Here is a 25,765-nt window from a genome sequence, read left to right on the forward strand (position 1 = left end):
CAGTGAGGCTGAGATATTGCCCTAACAGAGTTCAGCAAGACCATTGATTAAAAGTAGGGTTAGGGCTAATCCATAAAACTCAGAGACAAAATTTCAATATATTTAAAGTCTTAAGGTATCTGCTATGGGCATTTTGAGCTGTTCAGGATGCAAATATACTGACATCATAGACTTGGACTTTCTTTAATGCAGATAAAGGATGCTATGGAAACATCATTTGTACAAGAAAGTAATCTGGTTTTAAATTGATTAATTCAATATAAAGCCTCAAAAAGGAATATATATAAATATGAAATTAGTGACTGAGTTTTATAATATTCAAATTACAGCTTCATCACTTAGATAAGAATACAGTGATTTAGTATAAACATCGCACAGCTTCAAGTATGTTTTAATGACATAAGCTGCCCTAGCCCAAAATCTTTAGTTAACAACATTCTTTCAGTAGCTATTGACTATTTCAAGGCATAGATCAAATGAGGTATATTTTTCTCTCTCAACAGTGGGGAGGAAAGAATACAGTGTATTATATCAAGAGAGAAAGGTCATGGCAAAGCAATGCTGCAAGAAAAAAAAAAGACAATATAAATCAATACTAATACCAGCTATATTGATGACCCTTTTCATTACTATCATTCTAACCACAAAACAAATTTCTACCACATCAACTTGCCAACATTATATGGGAACTGGATGAAGGAGAATGGGTGGGGCTTTTTTTTTTTTTTTAAATCTTTCTATGAGCAATAAGAGGAGCACTCTGTTTACCAGCAAGTTAGTAACTTTTTTCTTTTCTTTTTTTTTCTTTTTTTTTTCTTTTTTTTAACTTCTGCAAGGTAGTAGCTGAGATAATAGCTGACTTCATGGGAGACGATTAGCTTTTATATAGTTATATCCAATACCCTCTTCTGTCTCCTCCCTTATAAATTTAGAGCAGTTAGTTTTGCTGTTCCCAAGAGATGGGAAATGAAATGTTTTCCCACTGCAAAGATATTGGGTTTTTCATATCTGCCTCCAGAAACAGCTCTGCCAAAACAAACTCACCACAGAGACAGCAATACTGCACTTCAGAAACTTCTTCCTACTGAGGACTTCTGCTTAATAGAAAGTTGCTTCTTGAAATTGGTGGCATATCCTTGATTTTCATAACCTTTCATCAGTTAACCACCATGGACTTACTGCCTGACATATCTTCACCTACACTTCTAACAGTGACTGTCAGCATTTACCCCAGCCTTTCTGATCTTAGACTGGCTATTTCACACAAYTGAAGAGAGAGAGAGTAGCTACATGAAAGTTTTGCTCCAGCTTTAGGAAAAAAGCTTTAAGAGAAAACCTGTCAAATCCATTCCACATTACACACGCAGGTGGAAATCCTTCTCAACAAAGTTGGATTATTTCCTGCATCTGAATGGTAAGACTGGGACATAAGGCATCAGCTGTTTTGTTCTTTCACTCAGAAGACAAGACAGAATAATAGAACTTCAACAGAAGATTCAAAAGAAGTAAAATAATGAAAATAATCCTGTCTTTGTCATCTCTGTCTATTTATCAACTAATAGAAAAATAGTTGCTTGTTGACTATCAGCTCACAGCTGGGTGTGCTTTCTTACTTAAAGACAACTGAAAAGTAGATGATAGTGCAAACAGTTCGATAATAAAAGGTAGGGTTACCACGTGCAAAAAATCATTTGATCATGTAACTCCCATATGCAAACCCTCAATGGATTTATAAGGCATCTAGTCATCCCCACCCACAACTTCTATACCAATAAGAGTTTTCTTAAGGAGAGTATCATTAAAGTATCAGCAAAAATAAGTTGATCTGTAATTCTAGAAGCTCACCTTTCTGCATTTGCAGAGAGCTACATTTGGTAGCTATGGCAGAGCCTCAGACTTTTCTTTATGATATGCCAAACTAAATGCATTGCATAGCACCTCATCCAGCACACTTCAGTTTTCACACTTTTATTGACTTTTATAACAGCAGATGAGTGCTGAAGTTCTGAGTACTGGAAGAGAAGTAATTTTATGCCCCACATATTCTAGGCTGATCAAAACCTTTAATCTTTTCTGAATGTGTCTCAGTCGGTAGCAATAAGAGATTTGTGTACGCGAGAAAGAGAGTTGCTGGTGATTGTGCTGGCTGCGCTGGATTGGCTTGTTGCGTGACAGTGACTGGGCTCTCCTCGCTCAAGTGTGGTTCCATGCTACAGCCCAGCTTTATTTCCACATCCCCCCTACCCCCCCAAAATACGCACTTGGAATAAATTAGAGCAGACCTAGATCCAGTTTTATGTTAGCTGCTCATACTCTGCCACCCCCAAGGATTCCTGCATGACCTGGGAAGTCATTGAGCCAGCGCTCTACCTTTCACTTGCTCAACATGTCTGGAATGTAGGGAGGAACAACAAGAGAATGACCTGGAAGACGAATCTCTCTCAGATTTGGAGTTAGCTATGTTGTAAATGTTTCCATATTGAGGTAATCTTCATCTGTTTTGGCCTTTTTTACAGACTCTCAAGAGATGCGTAGAAAGAGGTCAGAGCCCTGATTAAGGATTAGTATTTACATACTAACCAAATGATAATATAGCTCACATATTACTGAGTTACTAAAACAGATCAGGCTAACAGTCTACGACTAAGCGTTGTTAAAATTATAGACACTTTTTTTGTGCTACTTTAAAATAAAATGTATTCACCGATTTGCATTCCAAGAGAACCTTAAGACCACAAACAAAGTTACCAAAACACACGCAGGGCTATGTCTTAGCCTTTTCATGTTCAAGGCCAAAATGTAGACCCTCTCCTCATCCACCTCTTCACAGGTGTAGAAGCTTCTAGTATTAATATTCTCCCAGTACCCAAAGGCACTTAACATTTTCCTGTGTATTGTATAACAATCCCATGTGCTAAGCCAAAGGTTTTGAATTCTAGTTGGCAGATAGATCTCTAATAGTGTGGTTACATCTATTAGCATTGCAATGCTTATGTCCCTTTTGTAGTCTTCACTACTAAAGATTTTTTTTTCTTGTTAAATTAATGGTAAAAAAGATTGACTGTCTCTGGAAGTATAATTCAATTTGAAGAATCTGAAAAACGTTACTCAAAATCACTGCTATTTGCACAAAAACACAGAAGGAGTTCTGGGAGGTGGCAATAATGAATAGGATATATGTCCTCCAGCTTGATAACTAAAGGGAGTTTGTTGATAAATTTTAAACACGTTCAGCATGCTGCACTGTTCTCTAGAGCCACTTTACATAGTCATTGCTCCTGAAAGTATTCTATTTCTGTTTCAGATTATTAGACATTTTAATGCATGCAAGTAATATTCATAAGTATGTAGTGTATGTATGCAAGTTCCTCAAAAAAATTTTAGATTTAAAAAATGGTGAGCATTTTCTTTATTTCCCATGTTTAAATCTAAATATGCAACATCTTTCTTTCCATCTTCTCAGCCAGTCTGAAAGTTGCTATAGTACACACATTTCTATCTAATTCACTATATTTAATAAGATCCTTTGCTGATGTACTGGTGATGATAAAATCAATCCTATAGCCTAAATATTTAATATTACTTTTAGAGATATGCGTTAAAACACAGTAATGAGGGGAGGAGAATGGTTGAAGGAAGCCTTTTCTTTCCCCAAAATGTTGTCATGAACTTAAATTAAGTAATTTTGTTATCAAATCAATTAGGAAAATTGAAGACACGAAAGCGTCGGAGTTTAAATGTCTTTGACAAAAATACAGCATTGTTGAACTCTGCTCATACATCAAAAGTGACAGAAATGCATAAGCAGAGCTTTTCTTCTTTCTAAAGATTAAATGAACAACTAGATAGCTTCCATTAGGCAAGTCTTCCCCGTCTCACAGGCAGTTTTCACTACACTCTCAAGTCAAGCAAGGACCTTGTGACACTGAATGATTGCCAGGTCTGGGTTTTGCACTTTCAAATTGTGGTCCATTCCCACACTGAGAGCTCTTCCCACTTCCCATTTTGTTACTTCTAAGCTTCTCATTGCCCTTCCTGACCCTTACAATATAAACAGCAAAATGGAGGCATGGCTGGTTTTATTAAAGACTTGTCTGGGCCTACTGAATATGAGAACAGTTCATCCTAACAGAAAATGCTTTGCAGACAACAGCTATGATGTTTTAAAATGATTATAGCAGTTACCTTACCTTTCTCCTAGCAGCAATAAGACAAAAACAGTAGGAGAAAAGAATGGAATAATAAAATCTTTCAAGAGTGTGTTTTCTATAGCTCTTCAGAGCCCTTTTGACTTCATTGAGACTTCACAGTGATAGATAGTTTTCAAGTTTGTCTAGAAACAGATTTAAACGTCAGGCTACTGAAGTTTCCTCCGTGTAGTTTTCTACTTAATGCATTGGCTTTTCAGGGGAAAGTTTGGAACGCTGCAGCCCAGCAAGGGCCTGTCTTGCTGCCTCGTGCCAAGATTCCCCAGGTTCACAGCAAAAGAACCTTAAAGTTGCTACAGGTATTTAATTAGCTAAGTGCTCCACAAAAGAAAGATAAATGCCATAATACTAGAAAAAACTCTGTCTGTCCTTCAGGAAACATGAGCAAGAGATGATGCATGAAGTTTTGGTGATGTTTTAGTTTGCTTTACTCACCCTTTTCATATTCTCTACGTTTTTTACTTAGTACAAGAAAAAAAACCCTTTTCTCAGCCCATATTCACACTATCCCCTTGGTAATATGAAAAACTAAACACCTTTCAGGGCACCATAATTAAGTGTACCTTTAATCCCATTCATATTTCATCTGCCTCCACATATGCAATGGCTTTGTTCTTAGACCACAGAAACCCTGTTTCTTACTCATTTTCGTTAAAAAGAAAAAAACAAGGCAGAAGAAAAAACAACCCCAACACAACTTGTATAGCTTCTAAAGAAAACTGATTACAGAAAATATATAAAAAAAGTCAATCTAGGTAACAATATGCATTGAAAATTACCCAGCAACAGCTTTCTATTCTTCCTTTCTTGCTCTGTTACTACCAATAAAATTCTGTTTCCAAAGCATTTCGATTGGCATGTGTTCAGGTTTTTCCCAATGCCTACTTAAAGGCAAGAACCCTACAATAAGCTCAACTGTTGAAGGAGTCAGATGGACTCCATGCAGAACTCCTAAAAATACAGCAATCTTACTTCTGAACCAAAATCACAGTTATTCTGGAATACTGTAAAGCTGTTCTTCAGTATGAATAACATGACTGTGCATACCAACAATCATGCCCACACTTCACTGATACTCGAACATCTGTTGAAACTGCCAGATGGACTAAGGGCAAAATAGTCGCTGAAAACCATACTTCAAGCTATAGAAAGTTCATGTTTTATCTGCCTTATCTGCTTTTTAAAAAATGTGTTTTATGTTTCCCTCTGTCCCTCAGCATAATGACATGTATTCTGCAACCAGGAACACTTTGGGGCTTAGGAAAGTGATGAATAAGTTCTTGCATTAAACAAAGAAAGGTAATAAAAAGATCAAATATAAATATTTRACATATTGCAAATATAAAGGAAAACAGGCTGATTTTTTTCTTCCAATGTACTTAACTTGCATGAAGGTGATATTATCAGGCAATATAAATTATACAGAGTGATCCAATTATAACTGCTAGAGGGAGGGGGGGTTTTTTTGTTTTTTTTTTTGCTGTCAGTTATTCTCTATCAACCTTCAAAAATATGATAGCATCCCTGCAGTGACATTTCAATATGCCCTATTCTCAAGCACTTCTACTAAATTAATTATCCAAACATAACAGACACTGCAAGTTCTGCAGAATGGGAATGAAACCAAGCAGGAAGCTGATCATGGAGCTGCTCACGCCAGCACACTCGCTGTGCAGCGGCAGAGGAGGAACTACAGGCACAGGTTTGAAACCTCCTCATCTGCGTGGCACTAGCGTAGTTTGAATACAGTCTGAAGATATGGCAAAATCGTGTTCAGCTCTTCCTTCGGTGAGGAGATTAACTGCCATATTTCTGAGTTCCTTACGATTTTTCCCCACATAGGGAATTTACTGCTGGGTGTGTGGAAGTTCCAGCTTCATTAGGACACAGGGGCAGATTAAAAGATTGGGATAAACAGAGGTGGTGAAGGGGAGACCTCCTGTTTGCTATGCACACAACTGTTTCTATATTATATATTGAACAGCAAGGGGATAAAATAAAAAATGTCTTATAGCAGAGACTCTTTCTGTCCCAATGAATAGGCTATCATTTTCTTCATAGTGGCACATATGCAGCTGTTTATACATATATTTCGCATGTTACATTAATAAAATATCAAYCAATAACAGGACATTAATAACTAATGTCTGACTTTATAAGGCATGAAACTGAATATTAGTAAAGAGCAGCTATTAAACTGTTCTTTACTAATGTATATATATTTCTTCTTAATCTATGACAAAACCATAGAAGTATTCTAACTTTATTGAATTACATAAAAATTCAAAATTTTCATATGTTCACAAAGAAACTACAAACTCCCTTTTGTATTCTTGAATTTAAGTAAATAGCAGGATCTTTTCCTAGCTACAGTAAAACTGAAAATTAATGTTGTATTTGAAGTTCTCATGAATAAAGATCATTCTGAAATAGAATAAGTAGTCCTTCACTGAAACAGCTTGTGATTCCAACCTTTCCTTTTGTGTGAGCACACTGCAACTAAAGAATATTGTTTAACTGATAGTGAATATGTTTGACTGAAGAGGTCCAAAGAGACACTAAATATTGGAACACTGGGTTCAGTCCTTCATTTAAAACTGTGAGTGCTAGGAGTCTGAATTGTTCTTCCGCCCCCCCCCCTTTTTTTTTTTTAAATGAGACTGCTTTAACATTGGTTTTGTAAAGGTTTCTGGATTAGATCACAGTATTCATTCCACATTGACTTTGTCTGGTTTGTAGAAGAATTTTCTCCTTTATCAGAGAGCAAAAATGAACAGCTCCAGTTTTATAGTTACAGCACTGATGTGGGGGCACAAATAATTGACTGAAATGTTTTGCCTAGTTTTAGCTGACATAACAATTGCTGTGTAACATGGTAATCTCATTTCTTAATGTGTAACTGGAAGACCCCTGTTATAAATGTGTCTGTACAAAATTAAAATATTGAATGGCATAACATTTCTGAAAATAAGATTAATTATAATACTCCCAAATTAATGTATTTAAAACAAACAGTCACAGCAAAATGTTGGATTTCTTTCTTTGTGGGACACTTAGGCAGAGCCCAGAAAAAGACTGATCTCCTTTTGATTCACACTTTCATACATGTTGGGGTCTTTTCTATTAGATTACAAAGAATGATGTTTCAGTTTTAATTTTAGGTTCTGGCTTAAGGGAATGCTGTGAATGCTTGTTCCAGCTAGTCCATAACGTTCCATAATGAGTGTTACAGTTTGATTTGGTGTTTTGGGGGATTCATTGATACAAGAACTCCATCTGCAAAAGAAATATGATAAAATTATTCTTGGTAAAATGAAACTGAGGTGGCTGCTTTTAAAGGCTGACAATTTTCTTACATGTTATCACAGTAATTTCTCCATTATGTGTGATTCATAGGCTTCAAGGCCAGAAGGATTGTTTTTGATTATCTAGTATTCTTTCCTGCATAATACAGATTGCAGTCTGTCAACTAGTACATAAGAAACCTCCTCTTTAAGTAGTTTAGTGACTAAGAACTTAAGAAGTATATTTTTAGACTTCCTGATGCCTGCTCTTCTGACTTTGGTCTCAGGGGTATGCCAGCACGGTAGAGAAGTATAGCCACATTCTTGCCTCCCAAGGTGGGTAATTAGTATGACCTAGATATGTGTACATTTCTGAGAATTACATGTATTTACTAAAAACAATAGGGTGGATCTTGCAGGTGGAAAAGGAAAATATTAATTACACTTCTGTATTACTTTTATAACAGCTCAAAAAACTCAGAAATTTAGACAGAACTGTTAAAGAAACAGGTTTTCAGTTTCAGGGACAATATAAGACATAACTCACTCATCTGTTTTAGAACAATAAATAAAAATCAAATACATGCATTTTCCTTCTACTGGAAGAGGAGATATATGACACATAAAAGTGATTTATAGACTCAGACATGGCAGTCATTTTTATTATATATTTGTCATTATAGAAAACTTAAGATAGCAGCATTTCTGAGATGTAGACTCCTGAAGCATAGCTGAACTGAATGGTTTCAGAGCATTTTTGTTTATCTGTGTATGCACGTGTCTGCATCCAGAACATGTTAAACGTGTATATACTATAAAAAAATTGTAGACAAACTTGTTCTTTAGAATTGTGAATGAATTCCTATGTTTTACTCTATGTACTCAGTGCTTCTTGATGTTTTCAATAAGCTCAAGAGGACACAAGAATGTATTCTGTTCTTGGTAGTCTAAATAGCTCCTTTCTTTGCTCTGAGGGATACTTAGTAGTAAACTAACAGTGGGATCCGGATAGCTTTATGTCAGCGTTCAGGATACAGACTTGCCATGGACCTTTTCCTCTGTCTAATATATCATGTATGGCTATACTTGTACATATACTCTCTATATGGGGAGATATGTCGTGGCAAAATCAAGTAAAATAATCAATTTCCAGGTTCATCTTTGCCACTCCAGTCCTGCACTCAGATACTTTTATGTGATTCTTTCTGAAGTCTAAATTTTCTTCCAAGCTTCACATAGTTACAATCATGGACAGGATCCTTATTTGAAAATAGTTTATTACAGAGGACTACAGTGCTGAAATCTGATATGGACACCAAAATCAGTTCATGACTGAAGTAGACACAACTGTATCAGCTTGCAAGAGTTTGGCGGTTCATAATCATGTAAGCACTTGAGATATCTGCAAAATGTATAAAGTGCACAAGTATTCAGGTGAATTAAGAAGTGGGTACGATATAACTTGTTCAGTACTTCTGCCACAGTGTCCTGGGAGTGTTCAGGTTTATGTAGATTAAATCAGAATACAACTGGAATTTTGTGAACTCTCACACTATCTTGATGACACAAATATATATCAGTATTACAGGTCAGTATAATTACTCATACATAACTCTACTAAAATTGAAAGCTATATAATGACTAGTCAGTAGTCACATTTAATATAAAAAATAGTGAATATCAATTTAAGTGACACACCTGTTCATAGTGAAAAAACAAGAATTGTCAGAGAGGCATTTTGCTCTAAACACAATTTATGATTTGTTTTGCACAAGTTCAACAGTAAAGTTCACTGAAAAACTAAACAAGGATTGTCAGTTGTATCCTATATGCTTGCAAAACTAGTTTCCAAAAGTGATTTGCCCATAACCAAGCTTGGTGATTTTTCATAGATTCTTAAATAACTCATGCAAATACTGAGTATAGGACCTCACACGATAAGGTTCTCAAACAGAACCATTATGTGAAAATAGCAGAGGATTGGTTCCTCATATTACCAGCAAAATATCTGTCGTGCCCTTTCTGAAAGGGCATTTTGTGATATAACTCAAGTACTTCCTAATAAAGATATTCAGGTTCAGCAACATGGGAAATCAGGTAAGTTACTTCTAATTTTTAGTTCTAGAAAGGTACTACTATTATTGGGTGTGGGGGGGTCACATAGTTGCTAGGGTAGCTTGGCAGCAGAAGTCAGTCTTTTAGAGTTTCCAGCTACCAGCTGTGCTTTAGAAGCAGACTATTAATAACTGCAGGACAATATTTAGCTTTTTCCTTTTAGGTGGATATTTCTTCTGAAAACAGGATAATGGTAACTCTTGATATGAAATCCAGACTAGACATATTAACAAAGGGTAATCCCAGTAAAAAAAAAAAATACAAATTTGCACCCACTTACTGCCAGATTTTGCTTTCTAGGCGGTCTCTTCTCTGTCTGAAGAACACTCAAAGGCAGGTGGAAGAGATCAGACTCAGCAGGCTTTACTCTCCATCCCCCAATATAAAGACTACTCTAGTCACTGCTCTGATGCCAACAACACCAGGTGTGGGAGATGGAGGTTGCCCTGGTAGCCTCAAATTACTCAAGATGCCTTCTAAACAGTAAGAGCATGTTTTAGAGAAGGTGCCAGAACATCAGTCCAGATGTTTCTCATTCGGAACAAGGGTCTACTTTAAGCAGGAGACAAGCTCTACCAGAATTTCTCAATCACTTCCTTAAGTTACAAAAGCAGTGCTTTAAATTAAATGGCAGGTGTGTGTTGATTAGAAAATGAGCATAAGTGGGTGTCAACAGCAAAGAAACCAAACATAGCTGACATAAGTGGGAGCAAAATTACTTCTTTCATTAGAGTAAATGGATTCCATAGAAAGATTCAATTGCTTTTGTTCCCTCACAAGCCTGAAAAAAAAAAATTTGGATAACAGGTCAGTATGTATGAAAAACAGTAAAGGGATGATGAAGCTGCAGTTTCATAGCAGTCCATGGTCCATAGCCCAGGCTCAGTTACTATGAAAGTTTTCTTCTTTGTGCTCCTGAATTTCCCAACTTTTGCACAATTTCACTGTTCTGTGGATACTTAATTACTATAGCTGGTCCCCAAAGTGGAGATAGAAAGCTACTCTCAAGCAATTAAGAATGACAGGGTTATAGAAGGTTTGAACAGCAGGATAGACACCTATTATTACTATCAGTGCAAATTATATTGGTTAATTAAAAGATTTTAAAGGAGACTGGATAACTCAAATTTTTGTTTCAAGGTAGCCTGGCCTATTATTATAGTCATATAAAATTATTGTAGAGTTACAGAGCAGGTTAAAAATCTGTTATGCAAAGTTCTAACTTCTACAAGAAGAGTCGACCCTGTCCAGACTATTTAAGGCTATTTTGCAGGTGGAAAGGTATTATTATGATGTGCGTTTTGAGACCGTAGCCCACATTCTCAATTGTATCAGTATAACTTCGGGGTGGTTTTCTTAAGAGTTCTTCACTTTCATTAAACTTAGTTTCTTTTGGAATTAAGATAAAGTTTTCCATTAAATTTAGTAAGTTTGGCCAAATCTTAGCAATTTTTAAAACTCTGCGCCTATATTAGAAATTTTTGGTTTTCACAAATTAAGCCAAACAGTCTCTGATCTTTATTATTTCAGTGAAAACCAAAAATAATCAGAGATTATTTTGCATCTTGCTTACAGCAGAAATCTCAACTAATTAATGAAATAATAAAGATCAGAGACTGTTTGGCTTAATTTGTTTAGCTGCTCCTATAGACTTCAAGGACTGAATTTATTCTGAGGAAAGTCTTAGCTGTAGTGCAACACTAGACTGGAGCTGTAATCGTTAGTGTCGCTAATGAGTGTTTGGCTCAGTAATGTCATCAGATATTAAAGAAGGAATAAAGGAGCCTGGTACAGAATGTTCCAGGATATTCTACAGAATAGCCAAGGAATATGCCTGTGTGAAATTCCTATTTCATTGGAAATGCATATGAAATTTTTATGAAATTCATACAGAACTTATCTGTATGAAAAAGATACAGATTGCTGCAGCTTTTAATTCTTATTTGCTAACGTAATACAAAAAGTCTAATAATTAAAAAAACATATGACTTTGCTGCTTTAAACAAGAAATGCCTAGTTGTCTTATTTCTTCATTGCTTACCTGCTCAGTCAGATTTTTTACCTCTTCACAGTGACAACTTTTCTCTTTCCCATCCTCAGCAAATCCCCTCCTACTTTTTGGCCTGCAATATATAGCCGCCTTCTTGAAAGAGCTTTTATATTTTTTTGAAAAGCTCGTTCGCTAGTGTACTCCTCTCCTGGTAAAATGTTTGTTCATAACTGGAGCCCAGTGTGTTGAGGAAGCCAAAATCTGGAATATGTATTTGTATCTTACTCCAGATGCTTTAGACCCAGCAAAAATCTACATTGTCACAAATAAAACAATTTTTGTCATAAAATCCCTTTTAGTCCCACATTTATATTGCCTCCTTTTCAAGTATGAACCCACAGGAGTCCTAGAATATATATATATGTGTATGTGTGTGTGCGCGTGCACATGTGTTCTTACATATATATGAACACACATATAAAAAGGATGCTTTTGCCTGACATTAGAGTGATTTAAAATACGATAAACATTTTATTTTGTTGATGAAAGGGTGCTAGAACTCATGGCATGACTTGGACATTATCATATGCTGACTTATTCCAGAAAAATAACATTTTTAAAATAAACGTGTTCCCCCTTTTTCATATAGCTTTTTCCATATAGCTTTTTTTTTATATTTACAGCAGGTCCTTAAAATTTCTGTTCATACTGCTGATCATGACTCAGCTATCTCAGATATAAGTTTGGGCATTTGTGTCTCAAGACAGAATTTGCATTTCTGGTCCTGATGTTGATTGATTTCTTCTGAGCCATGTACTCTAGAGAGAACCTTCTTCAATGGTCATTTTCTGCTGCATTTTTCTCCTTAGGGAACATTAACTGATCACATTTCAACACAGAGATGAATCTGCAGCTCCAAATGCCATAATGTAGGCTTGCTAGATATCACCCGCTAAAGTGCAAGTAAATTATTTGTTTTAATGCAACACAATTTTTAAATACATAAATATTTTACCCTTGTGATTAAAACATTTAAAGTATATTTCATTCTGATACTGAAAGAAAATTTTAAGAGATTAGCCATTAAATCTAAAGATAGGAAGATAAATATGTATTGGAACATATATGTATATGCGTAAGTGCATGAATTAAACACATAATTATCTTTTGTGATCACCAGCCACTATTTAACTATAATTATGAATACCTCTAAGAAGAACTTTGTCACTATAGAATAGATATGATATGTATTTACTGGTTTTGGAACATTTTGAAGAACTTTACATTTAAAAGTTCCTCAATATATTTAAAAAGCTAATTCTCACTAAGATTTTTTTCAGGTAAGCTTAACATAGAATATCCTTAAAAGTCTTATGCTGATCATCTTGTAAATTATACAATACTGTCAGAATGTGTGGGCCCCAAAAGATATTTAAGTAGATTCAAGGATAAATTTTTAAACCTTATTGATTTGTTCTTTTTCATCAGTAGAAGCAACTATGAGATTGAGCTGGGGAACGTAGGTTATTCATAGTTCTGCTATAACATCACTTACAAAGAATTTCAGTTACCCAAGCTTTTGGCAACCTCATTTTGTATAAAACTCCTAAATTAACTCTGTTCATTCAGTTCTAGAAGTGAGCCTTTCAAATAAATTGCCATCACCTGGAATATATAACTGTATGAACAAGTACAGAGTCAAGAAAGCACTCAAGTCTATGTTTTGTCCTAGCCAGGCTGCAGTTGAGAAGTCATGTAACTGAGTCTATGTTAACATGGCACTGAGCCCAAAATAATAAGCCCTGCCAGAGCTCACTGTTGTGCCAGTGCTTTTGCATGACTTCTGGACTATGGATAGCTCAGGCCAAGGATGGCTGGAGACCAGAGAGATGCACGGCTTTGAGACCCACTGTGGAGCATCACACACAAAAAGAGATTGGGATAGGCTTTAAAAAAATCCCAGGAAGTTTAGTGAGCATAAGAGGCCAAAGCTATTTTAGTTCTTTGAAAACACAACAAAAATTCAAGGCATCACAATAAGGCCAACTTGTGGTTATATTGAAGTTAATGACAAAATTTCACATAATTTGGTGTGAGAGGAAGTTCTTGGTGCAAGGTGCTATTTATATTGCATGAAAAAAAACACTACACCATGAACCGTAATAATCACTTAGCTATGCCATACCATTTTAATATTCATGATTGTTTAAGGATTTATTAAAATTATTTTAATTTTCCACTGCCTTATTGTTCAAGCTTTCAACTGAGTTATGTGAGTGATAATCAACCAAATTCTGCTCTTATGAAGAGCCAATGGAATTGCTTTGGTTTTACAGATACTGTACAATAAATAGTTTCTGCAAAGTGAAAATTGCCCTCCATTGGCCAGGAAGTYGACACAAATATTGACATTCTGAAGTCTTTCTTTAGCATTTATATGCAGAATACCAAATACCAACATATCAAAACACTGTAATCTACTATAATAAATTGCAGCTGTACTATCAGTCTTTTGGCAGAAACATTTATTGCTCAGCTAGATATCATGTAATAGTTTCTTATGGACTAGAATGACTAACACACAATTTAAAGCTATATTTAATCTCTAAAGCAATAGAACAGGCCTATGAACATACTGGTTAGGTGTAGAATGAGTAAGATAGATAGCCAATAGTAGGATATTTACATAGAAGCAAACTATAGGTAAAAATATGCATAAGCTTAAGAGAACTGCAGTATAAAAAGGAAGTCATAGGTGTCATTTTTTACTGTAGTAACTGAATTATAAGCCCCTTCCATTGCTCATCAGAAGAAAACGAAAAGGAGGAGAGGAATGTTTAGGGGAAAAATGAAGAAATGGAGTATTTTACATTAGTTGCCATGTTATCTTAGTTTTATTACTATTCCTCACAAAACAATTGAACACTAGAACGGGTTGCCCAGAAAGGTTGTGGAGTCTCTATTCTTGGAGATATTTAAACCTCAACTGGACATGGTCCTGGGCAACCTGCTGGACCCTGGTGACCTAGGTGATCCTGCTTGAACATGGGTGTTGAACCAGATGATCTCCAGAGGTCCCTTCCAAGCCCAACTATTTTGCGATTCTGTGATCTGAGAGGTCTTAAACTTTTGATGAGGTAAGGCCTATAGGTGGAAATGATTATGATTATGATTACATAATTACCTCACTAATTTTGATATACTTCAATATTAAAAAACTTTCTTGGGAATTCATCCACAGTATCCCAAGCTACATTTGCAACTTAAATTATAAAATGGCAGGTACATCCAGTGAGATTGTACAGATTCTTTATTGCTTGCCAGCTTGGAGAGGCTACTTAACCTTTCCTTCCTCTATCAACACCAAGTCCCTGCCCTGTCCCCATCCTGTCTTTGAGGCATTTAATTCTGAAGGTACTTTGATTTTTGTCATTGACCTTAACTACCACTAAAGTAATTGAAATTATACTGAAAGTCTGAAATAGTTGCAAATGAATTCAACACTGAGCTTTCTTTTGTCCCTTCTTTGATTTCCATCATGTATTATGAATGCATGTTATCACAGCTGTTTCAAAGTCCCATGTTTCAATAATGGGAATTACTGTAGCTTCAACAGACAATAAAATGATGCCATTTTTGCCCTGGTTGAGGATATGGTCCAATATGGAGGGATAGTTTTTGTTATAGGCAACTGATGTTTGTACACATCTAAATCCTTTCCATCCATTTGAACAAACATACAACTTTATATTTGCAGAAAAAATATCGTTGTGATTATCAAAACATAGCAATATACTCAGTATTCTCATACAAAGAAGACAAATAAAATAAAAGATTAAAATGTGAAAAGAAGAATGTAGTCAAATGAATAATTATAGACTTAGGTAACTGGTGTCTCGTGTTTTAGTTATGTCATATTGCACATCATTAAATATTAAATGTAGCTAGTATATCCAAGGTCATTTTTTTGTGAATATAATTGCAAAATCTTTTAAAATATAAATGTCTAACCATAGCACAAGAATTGCAAGTTTTTTGTTTTCCTAAAATCTGCTTTGCATATCAACTACAAGTTTTAATATATGCTCATAATAGTCACGTTTTCATATGCGTATCCTTTCACACAAAAAGTCTTCAGGGCTGTATATATTACATAACGCATCCTGTGTATAGAATAGCCTAGAAAAGTTTTTCCTTGAGAACAGTAAAAAATGATGTGTATGTTCAATTACTATAAAGTGTCATTTTAAGGTGACTCCACCCAAGACATCTACCATCTGAGTAAGGAAAGTCAGTTACAAGGTATTGTAATGAAAAACACAACAAAGACCAACCAACCAACAGATAAAACAGTCCCATGAAACACATAATTAGACCTTTTTTTTTTTATTCTACTCACTTAAAACTTTTCCTGAACTAGAAAATGTACAGCTCTAGAACTCTCAAACCCCTTTAAATATTATCCCAGGCATAACCAGGTACACAGTCTCTCCAGAATGTCTGGCACGGAGAGGAAGGAGACACTACAGGCTTGTAATTATAGACTTGAATCACAGGCACTTTGGAGGTTCTGAAGCACTAAAGCAGCCAAGATGCCAAGGAACATGAGAAGTTTGTTTCTAGTTTACCTAGCTAGTAGGGTACTACCATACAGATTGGCTTTCTGATCAACACCAAGAGTAGACACACCCTGACAAATGCTTCGGACGAACAGAACTGTATTATTGATCTTTCATAACACAGATTTAATGAGCAACTTCTTATAATAAAAATGTACATATATGAAATCTGTGAATGAGTATGCCCGTAGCAAAATCTGGTGTTTATTTAAACAGGAAAAGTCTTATCCCTAATGCATGTATTTTCTCCAGACTTACCAAATGGAGTAAAAAAGTAAACATAGCTGGTATTCTTCACACAAAGAAACAAAAAAAGAATAAAAAAATCTGAAATAAAACCCACACTTCTCTTTGATGTTCATTCTTCCTCGTTCCTCTCTCCAGTTCTTGTCTCAGATATAATCCAAGTGATTAATTTACAAGGGAAATCTTAGGGCAGATGTGATCAGCTGAAAGCAGAGACTTCCTGAAGTCAGTGCTATTCGGATTTAAAACTTACATCAAGCTCTGGACTGGCCCTGGACAGATTATCTCCATAGAGTCGCTGCTGAGCAACATCATGCTTATTTCTGTGCCTGACGGTTTAGACTACAACTCTTTGAGAGCAGAAAAGTGCATACCTCAAAATGTGGTTGTTATTTCATCCTGAATGCTTTCTACAACTGTAGCCTCCTTTATCACTGCCATGTACCAATCTTTACATCTCTCACCCAAACAGGAGACAGACTTTAAAAAAGGTCAACCTGGATTTTAGGATACTTTTCCTTACCTTGATATCCATGAAATATTTACTTTAAAAATATACCTACCTCACACTATCAGTGCAAAAAAGCTTTACATTTATTTGCATTACTTAGACATACATTAAATTATATTGATGGCATTTCAAAATAAAGAAAATCATGTAATACCTTTACTTTTACCTATGGATTTGGTGAAATGGTTCCATGAAGAAAGCATTTCCAGACAAAAAGAGAATAAAGAAGAGGAGAGAAACAACAGTAAGAGTCATGAGTATATGTAAATGCAATAATATCTGAACATGAAAAGAGACAAAGTATAAGGTTAAGTGTCTGGAAACAAATGGAGATGCAATCAGTGTCATATTAGGGATTTAGTTTATTTTTTTTCCATGTACATGCAGAGAAACATAGAAGTAACCCATGCTTAGATAAGAAAGAGTGACACAAAAAGTAACATGAACAATGGGTTAAGAGAAGAAAAATCACTGATTTCATTAGGTTGCAAAACTGTATTCTCAGCATTCCAGAAGCCAGGAGCAGGTGCTTTCTGCAGGTTTCCAATCAGCCATGCATTAATGTAAATGGACTCTTCACTGTGTACAATGGGACAAGCTGAGTATCTTCTTTCAGGAACTATCTGAAGAGTGCTCTTGTGCTTCGTTTGTCTTTTACACATTCACCCATAATTGTATTTTCTGATAAATACGTAAAATTTTCTTAATCACCTTTTCATTTCTCTCACCTCTTTTCAGTTATTATATTGCGAAAGGGGAAGTTGAGGAGGCAGGAAGAACACAAGCTTAAGGAGCAAACAAAAATATATATAATGAAATAAGAAAGATGTGAGTAAAACCATGTGTTTATTTGCAGCCAAAGACAGCTTTCAAGCATTTGCCCATCATTTGCAGTGATGGATTCAAAGCAGCTACAGAACAAGAAGAAACAATGAAAGCAGAGTGGAAAAGGAACAGAGCCCATACCTTGGTCGCCCATCATCAGGTGCGCCAGACCTTGAAGGGAAACAAGAGCACAGTCAGCAATGAACAAGGGAGCACGGGAAGGTGGTGTTGTCACAGTGACAAAAATGTTTTGTGACAGGCATCTGTTTCCTATGAGATGTCTGTATCACAGAGGGAAGTCAAAGAGCATTTTTCAACCACTGGTTGGAATGCTTTGGGCTACGAGTAATAAAACTGCAATTCAAACACTGGGTGCTGTTTTATTGTGTATTTATTCTGTGTAATAGTTGGAATGACAGAAAATAATAAAATGCTTTCAAATCCAACCAATTCCTTTAATATTCCATCTGTCTTTATTGTATTTTGATTATATTGCTTTGAACACTTTGCTGGGAGGACTTCCTGTCCTCTAGTTGTTAAATGACATTAAAAACCTGGAGAAGTGTAAACCTGAAAAATGGGCTGGGTCTGATCTTTTTCCCCTCATAAAAAATGAGCATTTCAGGTAATTAAATAAAATATATTTGTCACGTTGAAATGATAATGCAAGGGATGTCTCCTTATTTGTGTGAAACACATGAGAACAGAATGAATTTGTTCCAGAGAAGGCAAATTATTATATATGCAATATAAAATAGATAGCAATAAAGAAAATTTAAGTGACAGCTTCTGAGGCTACTTCATAGATCTGTGAGAAAAAGATTTTGCTTTATATATGCATTTTGAGATCAAATCCAATCATACCAGTATAGACCCATACCTATAGTGACATTTCACAGCAGATGTCCATAACGACAATTACTCAGTCAGGGCCAAATTTCATTAATCTTCAACCAAAAATATTCAGCTTTTTAATGCATGATAACAAAATGATACTTACATTCTCCCTGAGGATAATTTTATGCAGGGGGAACATTTTTCTAGAACTGTGAAGCTTTTTCACATTTTACATCGTGTTTAAAAAACAGACTTATTCCTGTTGAATTTAGCTGTTTGTAGGACCCACTTTAGAAGTTATCAATTATTCATGTTGTAAATACGTGCTCCTCTTCTCCAGCGACTACAGAGAATGATACTTTAATATCTTATTTGCGATTTATTAAAGTTAATTCACACAAAGAAGGTGTGCAATAAAATATCCTGTTCTTTCTTGGAAAGCATACTTCCTAGAGAGTTCCTGCAATTTCTAATTCACAAAGAAAATTAGGTGCACAAATGACTCATAGTACTTGGGAGAGTTCAAAGAAGATATTCCTGACTGCAATCAGTCTTAAAGGATTCATGTCATATCAGTTCAAAATCTTAAGTGATGTTTCAAGTAGCCTAACAATGGGTTTCCTGAATTAGTGCTTTTAATGTCACCCTTTTCAGATCTGTTGTTAAACTAAAAGACCTGATGTGCCCCATCTCCTGTAAAATAGCTTCTGTTTTCAGATGAAGTGCACTTCAGCTGGTGCAGTTACCTGCGGCTTACACCAAAGTGAAGGAAAGCAGAGCATGATCCTGAGGAGCTGCCCACGTAAACATTACTGGGAAATATCACACAGTTGTGCTGCAGTTAACAGCTGGGGAAAGAGAGCAGAAACAGGTTCACATGTGTTCTTGCTGCACCAGCGATGCTGCAGCTGAAACTCACTGAAAATGTGAAGCATAAGGTCCTGTAGCCACACTTCAGTCTTCTAATGCTGAACTTCACTGCTTGAATCTCTTGCTGCACGGCCTGAAAATATTAGTCTCTTTACCTGATTATATAAATTTTTCTTTTTCACTGTATTGGCAACTAGAATACGAAATCTCGGACTTCTGAAATGGCCTTAACTGTATTCAATAGAGAAGAAAACAAAATGGGTCAAAGGTTATAACACTCCTTTCTTTAATAGAATTATGGCTTTTTAGCAGCTACCACTATTTATGTGAGCTCTGACTGCTCTTACAAGATGCAAAGAAAAGCTCCGTCATGTCTCCTAGGGGAGAATAAAGAAGATAATCTCTTACTAACTTGCACTTAAATACAACCTCCATAGTTAAGGACCTAAACAAGAAAGCCTAGTTTCAGGACATTACCACTGCCCTGATAGCTTCTATTTTTGCTAAAACGATATGTGAGATTGGCCAGTCATAAATACAGGATTCTTATACAATTTGGAAAAACATAAATGGCAGAGGAGCCTCTTGAAAACATCATAGAAACCACTTGAATTTTAAGAGTCACTTACAGTACTGTTCAACTAAAAAAGGAAGTCAAGTAAATGTAAAAAGAACATACTGCTCAAACCAAACATCTATCAATTTAAAAATTTTGTACTATACTTGTCCTCAAGACAGTGTATTTTGTTTGATTCTCTATATTACTTTATTCGTGAAGCAGTAAGGTTACATATACTTATTTCTAAACGAACATAATGATACTTACCTTATTTTATCTTTTTGCAATCTATGTATGAAGCCAAGCATTACTATTACTGAACCTGTACAATCTGCAAAGTGGTTAAAATGATGYACATAAATCTACCATGATAGTAATCACTGCTAGATTTTCAAAATGATAGTCTGCTCATAATAGAGAATACCACAATAAACACTCATAGAAAATTCCAGCTTTAAATAGAGAGCCGTGTATAGGCATGCCATACATTAAAAATAGTCATTTGTGCACCATTAATTTATAGGCAAAATGATAGAGGCCTTTTCTTTGTGAATTAGGAATTAAAGATTTAGTAGGAATACCTCTTGTATGCATGTGTGATCATTCCATCTCTATATAAACTTAGCATTAAAAGGACGAAGTTAAGGGGCACAGAATGGGACAGGGGAAGTGGATAYGATAGACAGAATATTTTCATAATTTGTTGCGTAAGTTCCATGCAGAGCACAGGCTAAAAAAAATTTAAAACATGGCAAACCTGTGGTGAACGTGTTCAACCCTACCACAGTTTTAATCAAATGAATAAAATGTAGCCTTTTCATACCAGCAATATATGTAATTTAAACTGTGTGAATACTAAATCCTTCTGTTTTCTTACGTAACCTAACTTAGGGAGGTGCTCAGATATCACAGAAATCAAGGATGAAAAATCATAGCTCAGTTTCCAAATTCTGATTTGAATACACATTTTTTGCTTTCATGTACAGCAACTTTAATTTGTGTGCAAACATCCAAACCTATGTTGGAATAAATTTAAGGTTGCAGCTTTAAGAATTAGATTAAGGTAAAGTCTGGCTTAACTGTTATTCAGGCCTTGTACTACTGTGCATAAATAAATACGTGAAATGAAATTGTATCTCCTTTTATAGTTATACGGATCCTAATTCACATTTGAATCTCATACTGACACCAGTAAGAGTTTTATGCACAGATCAAAGATAAAGTAGATACTTATTTCCAGGCTTTCATGTTTTCCGATAGAATTCCTATGCCAGTGTTGCTGAATACATTTTTACTTTCACAATAAAAGGGAAATTGTATTGTTATTTATGCCTGTAAGAGTGCACACAATTAAAGCATGGGATTTGTTTCAATTTTGTCTCTTCTATGGGCATCATATGCTTTTATAAAATTCCCCGCATCGTGTATGTGATAAATCTGAGCACCTCTCTTTGCCCTTGAATGTGGTAGCGTAGAGAGGTAAAACCCTTCCAGGATTTTTAAGAAACCTGCAGCTGAGCAGGCAGGGGCTCAGCGCAGGACCCCAGCGCCACATCTGTGCCAGGGCCGCCACTTTGCCTGTGAGGTAACTTGCAAAGTCCTTGATTTAAGAGTAATTTAAAAAGTATTTCAAAAAATGAAATGAATGTAATATCTGCAGTTTAAAAAGAGGCATTTCTGAAAGAGGCAGTGGTTCATCCAGTATGGAAAGATTCAGCCCAGAGAGAATTCTGAAGGCACACATACGTAAAAAAGCACCTGCACCTTTTGGCTTATAAACAAAAAGACAGTATTGATTCCCCGCAACAAGTGATCTATGAACAATATTTTATACTTTTACAACTATCGTACATTTGCACACAAGCACATTTTAGCAGCTGATAGACATACTTACCAATATTCAGGCTAGATGGCATTGTGCTTTAGTTTCCACTGCCCTGTGCCTTACTTTCTTTAAATGGACTTAATTACATTCCAACATTATATTAAAATCACATGCCTCTTCTTTTCCAATGTTGAAAAGGCAGAATGCACTATGTTGAAAAGTTTGACAAATAAACTTTTTTTCCTAAACCTTTATGCTGAAAAGGATAATACAGTAAGCAAGAGCTGTAGTATTAAAGAGAGAAGATTTCCCTAAGGTATTAAAGTATAGGTATTTAACATGCATTACATTCTTATGAGGAGAGATTATGCTCCACACTGATGAAACAAACATTTTCTTGGAGTGTTTTTCATACAGAACATGAGAAGAAATCAGTCCTTCTGCAAATCTCCAGGATGATTTTGAGGAGTGATGTTAGATACGAGTATAAATTGCATTGCTTCAATGGAGATATTCTCAACCTACACCAATATGGCCAAGATCAAAATCAGCCTTTGCTTCTGTTCTGTATGAAAAAAAAATCACACTGATTTAATAACTTGTAAACTTTTATGGGTAAAAAAAATGCAACTTACCGTACTGAATGATATGCGTACCTTTATAACACTAAGTGGAAGGGAAGAAAAACACTAAACAGAAGGGAAAAACAAGAGCTTAGGAAAAGAACGTAGAAAGCACCCACCTTCCACATAGTTGTCTTCTGTAAGCACATAACAGGGAAGGAGAGAAAAGGAAAACATTCATTAAGCAGCATGCAGACTGGAACTTGCCATTGCATGTCTTCATCATGCAAGGCATCAAACACAACATGCAAGTGCTCCATTGCTACAATCCAGAGGGGAAAACAAAAGCACCAGGGAAGCAGTGTTTCCTCTATTTAACAAAATTTACGTGATATGAAACAAAACAATACTGTTTCCAAAGTGCAAAAATTGTACGGGATTTGCTGCAGTTCTTTGTAAGCTCAATTATTAGCATTCATTAAGCAGAAGGTCTTCTCATAAGACTTTTATAACTAAATATTTAAAAACCATGGTTATTTGTGATAGGAAATCTAAGCTCATTTTCTTCCACTTTCCCATTCTGAATTTTCCTTAATGACCTGTATGAAGCAACCAATTTTAAGCAGTTTGAACCAGGWAACTTAAGTTGTAGAACATGCTGTGAAAATGTTAAAACAGGCAGCATGACTGATCCCGCACTTATTACTGAGGCAAGTATCTCATCCTAGTCAGTGGGTCAAATTTCATAATCAAATGTGGAAAAACTGCCACTTAAACTGGGCAGAACTGGGATCAAGTCCCACAGTGTTTGTCAGCATCAGAAACTTGTGTATCATAAAAAGCAGTTGATTTTCTGCCTGGTACAGTCAATAAAATACAGCAACCTCAGACATAGATTCTGGCCCTGGATGAGATCAAAGGGAATTTTGCCTAAGTAAAGGCTGTTTTCAACAAGCAATAATTTGGCCCTTTATCCCAGCCCCACATCAGTAGGGGGCACAGGAAAGAAGAAGGTTTCCCCAAATCCCACACAGTGAGAGAGGTCTCAGGACTGAGCCTCAGCTAATAAGCAGGAGGAGAGAATTTAAATTTAATAAACGGGCCCAGTGTCCTGGAATTCATGTGAGTCTATATATTCCTCAGCTCCTCCACTGAGCAGGTGATTTTGAGGGAGTAGGTTGCCCATCACGATTTTGACTGAGGAGAGCATAGGAGAGAGTACAAAGATATCTCAGGGGAGATAAAATGGGAAAGGTAAAATAACAAAAGAAGGACAACATGGAAGTTAAGGAGATGGACTGTGCAAAAAYAATAAAGAAATGGGGGAGGGCTTGGAAGGGCAAAAGTACGACAGTCTGACTGCTTAGGATCTTTCTTCCTGCAGCTTGTGCAGCATCTGCAAACACTTCCTGGAGAGTGAGGACTGAGAAGGAACTGTAAATTGCAGCCCAATTCTGTCACTACAGTTCATTTGCCATGAAGTTTTCTTATATGCAAATACATTTTTATGTGACTGTTAAGCAATGTGAGTTTAAACTAATTTTTCTCTGTCGCAAACCAGGAGCAAATGAAATGAGTTGCACAGAATTGGGCTCAATAATCTCTCTTAAGCCAGAATGTTTCAGTTTTCATAATGATAAGCCTTGTAAATTAATGTCACAAACCACTGAAAGATCTCATCATAATTAGAGAGTTCTCAGATAAATAATTTGAAGAGTTTGCCACTTCAAAAATAATAACTGCAGTGAACAATGAATTTAGGGCTTTAAGTTTCTCAGTTCTTAGTTGTAATACTCACAGGACAGACCTGACAAGTTATTCAGCTTAAGATATTGTAAACACCTTTTTCACATACATACTTTCAATTTAAATGTCTAAGAATTCACTGCCAGTAGTTTTAGCCTGTTATGCAAGTACAGTGGTTACATACTACGTTTCATGCATTTAGGAAAATACGAGGCTGAAAAGAAAAAAAGTTAATATGAAAAGGAGTATACTGAACCCCTGAAGATCAACAAATCAAATAAGATTCACTAATAAAATGAAAAACACGCAGTTCCACAGGATAACGATACTATGCTCTATATTCATGGTAAACTACAGTRATATTTGGGTTATTAGAAATAGCTAGTTATAGCTACACTTTTCTGGAAGACCTTCTTCCTTTAAGTGCAATTTCCTTTCTTTAAATATAATAAACCCAAAACTGAATGAAAAATACATTAGCTATGTCAATTGTACTACAACTTCCTTTACATAGTATTGATTATTGTAATATTGGTACATTGCAATACCAATATTGCAATAACATTATTTTTGTTAGCCATATTTAGCTTAACTTATGATTACTTAAAATCAATGAACAAACTTGCTAAAAGRCCACTTGCGGTGCTCATGATGTGAGAAAGTCAGAGTTCAGAAACCAAAGGCAAGGGCAGTGCTACGTGGTTAAGCCTGCCTGGTTACAGGGCTCAGCACACTTCGTTTTCTATCACGGCTCTGTCACCACAAAGATTTACGTCAGCTGAGGAGCTTTCCCAAAATATTTGATTGATTAAACTTTCTAAGTGATAATAAATTAAACTGTCAAAACATTTCTAATTAAATAAAATTGGGTGGAAAGTGTTGAATTACTGCTCCGTGAATAAAACAGTGTATATACAGCCAAACTCCTCTACACTAGTAAACAGCAATGAAAATTCATTGCGCCACATGTATTGTCTAATTTCAGCAATCCTAAGTGTACCTAACAGTTGTTCATATTAATAGCTAAACAGTTTTACAATCTGAAAAAAAGTTTAATTAAGTTTCTTTAAACTATTATGGTGCTTTGCAAGATTTTTATGTTAGATTTGCTTTCAACGGAGTAATTAAATTAAAGAATGTTTCTGTGATGTGTGTTATATTTCCATATGACCAACACTTTGACTTTCCTGATTCCCATTGTCTTGGCATGGTCTGTTGTTCTAGGTGTAGACCAGGAAGCTGGAGACCCAAATTTTAACTCTGTTCTTTTTTTATTTTGATCTTACTCAAAAAAAAATTAAAAAATTGGAACTTCTTTGAAAGCCATATATACTATCAATGTCATAAGTTTGCAGTTTATGGGGAACAAACGTTTCTTCACTTTAAATCAGGAGTTTAAATCAGGAGTAACTGTATTTATGTCATTAGAGTTACACTGGTGTAAAATTTATGTAAGCAGAGGAGAGTAAAGCTGTAATTTCATATTCCTGTCAGGCATGATGATTTAGCCACCCACAGTCAGAATTTACATTCATCTACGCTGGAGGACCTCACTGTCTACAGAGTA

General features: G+C 35.6%; 1 protein-coding gene across 18 annotated transcripts in view; it reads right to left on the reverse strand.

Moving 5' to 3' along the window:
• NRXN1 (neurexin 1) overlaps window positions 1–25,765 on the reverse strand; it is a 718,052-nt gene that overhangs the window by 627,275 nt on the left and 65,012 nt on the right. For 10 of the 18 annotated variants that reach the window (XM_026084418.1, XM_026084412.1, XM_026084413.1 and 7 more), the window contains exons 2-4: window positions 22,632–22,649; window positions 17,940–17,969; window positions 17,128–17,139 (exon numbers count right to left, since the gene is read on the reverse strand). The exons of 4 other annotated variants lie outside the window; for them this stretch is intronic. In XM_026084418.1, the coding sequence (XP_025940203.1) occupies window positions 17,128–17,139; window positions 17,940–17,969; window positions 22,632–22,649 (60 nt within the window). The remainder of the gene's footprint in view (window positions 1–17,127; window positions 17,140–17,939; window positions 17,970–22,631; window positions 22,650–25,765) is intronic. 4 more of the 18 variants (XM_026084415.1, XM_026084411.1, XM_026084409.1 and 1 more) reach the window with 3 other exon arrangements.

Source organism: Apteryx rowi, unplaced genomic scaffold (genome assembly GCF_003343035.1).
Source record: "Apteryx rowi isolate R43461 unplaced genomic scaffold, aptRow1 scaffold_64, whole genome shotgun sequence".
NCBI classification, from domain to species: domain Eukaryota; kingdom Metazoa; phylum Chordata; class Aves; order Apterygiformes; family Apterygidae; genus Apteryx; species Apteryx rowi.